Source organism: Gekko japonicus, unplaced genomic scaffold (genome assembly GCF_001447785.1).
Source record: "Gekko japonicus isolate JY-2015 unplaced genomic scaffold, Gekko_japonicus_V1.1 scaffold2827, whole genome shotgun sequence".
In the NCBI taxonomy this organism is placed as follows: domain Eukaryota; kingdom Metazoa; phylum Chordata; class Lepidosauria; order Squamata; family Gekkonidae; genus Gekko; species Gekko japonicus.
In genome coordinates, this window is record NW_015163172.1 from 21004 (window position 1) to 23462 (window position 2459).

Consider the following 2459-nt stretch of genomic DNA (forward strand, 5'->3'; position numbering starts at 1 on the left):
GAGAACAGCTCTGAGAGAACTTGTGACTGACCCAAGGTCACCCAGCTGGCTGCATGTGGAGGAGTGGGGAATCACACTAACTCAGCTTAGAGGGAGCACTGCTCCAGAGCTGCCCTGTAGCAGCAGCCCGCTTTCGTGACATGCCACATCTGCCAAGGCCCACAACCGTCGCTCTCATCGAAACTTTTCTGTTATTAAATCCTTGCTATTGCCATAACAACGCACTTTTGAGTCCAAATCTATATATCACAGCTCATGCAATTGTTATGGATGGCATCGCGCTATCGGAAGGGGTCAGGCGACAGGTTCTTAGCTGGCTACAGAAACCGGTTGCAGACGACGTGCTCGGGAAGCCTGCCGCTCCACAGACACATATCCCCAGGAGCGCCTCTGTGAAAATATTGGCAAAGGTGGAGACAGGCTTCCCTGACCTACAGACTGTCCAAACCCTACGTGTCTTCTCTGCTGTGCCGGGCACGGTCTAGTCTCTGTTCACGAAAGGCATTGGTGAGACCCAAAGAGACTTGGGTCAATACGCTGCACGACCTGTGCCCCACAGAGCAAGCCTCCAAATCCTCTGCACCCCTGCCAGGAAAGGGGACGTGGAAAAAGTCCTCTTATGGGAGAAAACTTAGAAAAATCGCGGCTAAGGGAATGTTAAGGACTCTGGGCAGAACAAGGGGATTTCGCCCTCTGCTTGCTTATCAGGAGTTCCTCCCGGAGAAGATGAGAATCTTAGAATCACAGAGCTGGAAGGGGCCATCCAGGGGCCATCTAGTCCAGCCCGCCTGAAGACTGCCAGGGAGGGGGAGCTCACCACCTCCCATGGCAGCTGATTCCACTGCTGCACAACTCTGACTGGAGAGACTGATGGCGCACCGTGGTGGACCCTGCCATTCAGTGTGCAACTGGATAGGTACTGGATCATCCTCTTGCTACAAGCAGGACAACAGGAGGGGTCTTGTAAGCACCCCACATAAATACACTCTGCACTCTAGAGCATGTACCAGAATCCCCTGCAGAACACAGGAGCAGCTAAACAGACACAGCGGCGTTCTGCAACAGAGGAAGCCAGGCGGAAAGGACACCCCGATGGTAAAAGCCAGTTTGGTGAAGTGGGTTAAGTGCACGGGCTCTAATCTGGGAGAACCGGGTTTGATTCCCCACTCCTCCTCCACTTGCGCCTGGCTGGATAAGTTCTGAGAAGTAGTTCTGATAAGAGCTGTCCTTGAAAAAGAGCAGTTTCTGTCAGAGCTCTCTCAGCCCCGCCTACCTCACAGGGTGTCTGTTGTGGGGAGGGGAAGGGGAAGGAGTTTGTCAGCCGCTCTGAGACTCCTTTGGGTAGTGAAGGGCGGGGTATAAATCCAATCTCTTCTTCTAAAATATTTGTGAACCACTGAGCTACAGGGACTCAAATGCAGGGTACGCCCAAATCCATCTCCTCTCATTTGAGGCTTCCCCATTTTGGCTCTGACTTGGCAGGACAGAAGCCATCAATGCTGGAAGCTTGTTTTGGAGGGGGAAAACTTGGATTTGTTGAGGTCCCGTGGGCATGATAGCATGCAAACCCCTTCATTGCCACCAGGGGGCAGCCTACGTCAACATTCAGCGTACAGAGAGTTCTGCAAAGTGGCCAAGTGCACAAATGTATTGCTTCTGTTCACTGAATACGTCTTCTTCTTTTTTTAAAATAGTTCCTACACGAGTTTCTTCTTCTTTTTTGCACCACCACTGATTTCCATTGGGTTCAGGGGGAAGCAATGCCGAGAGCCCAAACACAGTTATTAGGGTGGGTTCAATCCCCGACATCTTCAGTGAAAAGATCTGGCTGTAGGAGATGGGAAAGGCCTCCACCTGAGACCCTGGAGAGCTGATGCCCATCTGAGTAGACAGTACTGACTTTGATGGACTGACGCTGTGACTCAGCGTGAGGCAGCTTCATGGGTGTGCACCTGTGTCCACTTTGACCACGACGCCACCCTGGCTGGCGATCGGCCGCAGGGCTTCGCCGCACCCCACCCCTTGATGGGCGCCAGGGGACCTTAGAGCCAGTGCTCCTTACCAGCAGTTTCCCAGGAGCCCTTGCAGGATGTCGGAGGGCCGGGGCGTCCGGAAGACCGACCACTTGACCGAGCGGTCCTTGAAGATGCTGCAGTTGATCTCGTGAGGCCTCAGCCACTGCTTGACCCGCTGCTGGACGCTGTCCCCTTCGGGGAAGCCAACCGACTTGGGCCCCGGCGGGAAACTGTCATCCACAAAGTTGACCTTATTCTGTGGACATTAAGGGTGGGGGGAAAGAAGAAGTCATTGCAGCGCTCTTGGAACGTGGCTGGCGGTTCCTTCTGCCCCCGTCTTGCACATTCAGGATCACTCAGAAGGCAAGAGCAGCGTTAAAGGCAGGGGTCATTTCCTGCAGGAGTGCACAGGAGCAGAGCTCCGGCAGTAAAGAGCCCAGGGGG

The 2459-nt window shown here is 54.0% G+C and overlaps 1 protein-coding gene across 1 annotated transcript in view; it reads right to left on the minus strand.

Moving 5' to 3' along the window:
• The window catches only part of LOC107106882 (calpain-15-like), a gene marked incomplete at its 3' end in the record, with an annotated part of 33716 nt that overhangs the window by 19997 nt on the left and 11260 nt on the right, over nucleotides 1–2459 (minus strand). Inside the window, 1 exon segment of the mRNA XM_015407097.1 lies at nucleotides 2063–2271. Within this exon segment, the coding sequence (XP_015262583.1) occupies nucleotides 2063–2271 (209 nt within the window).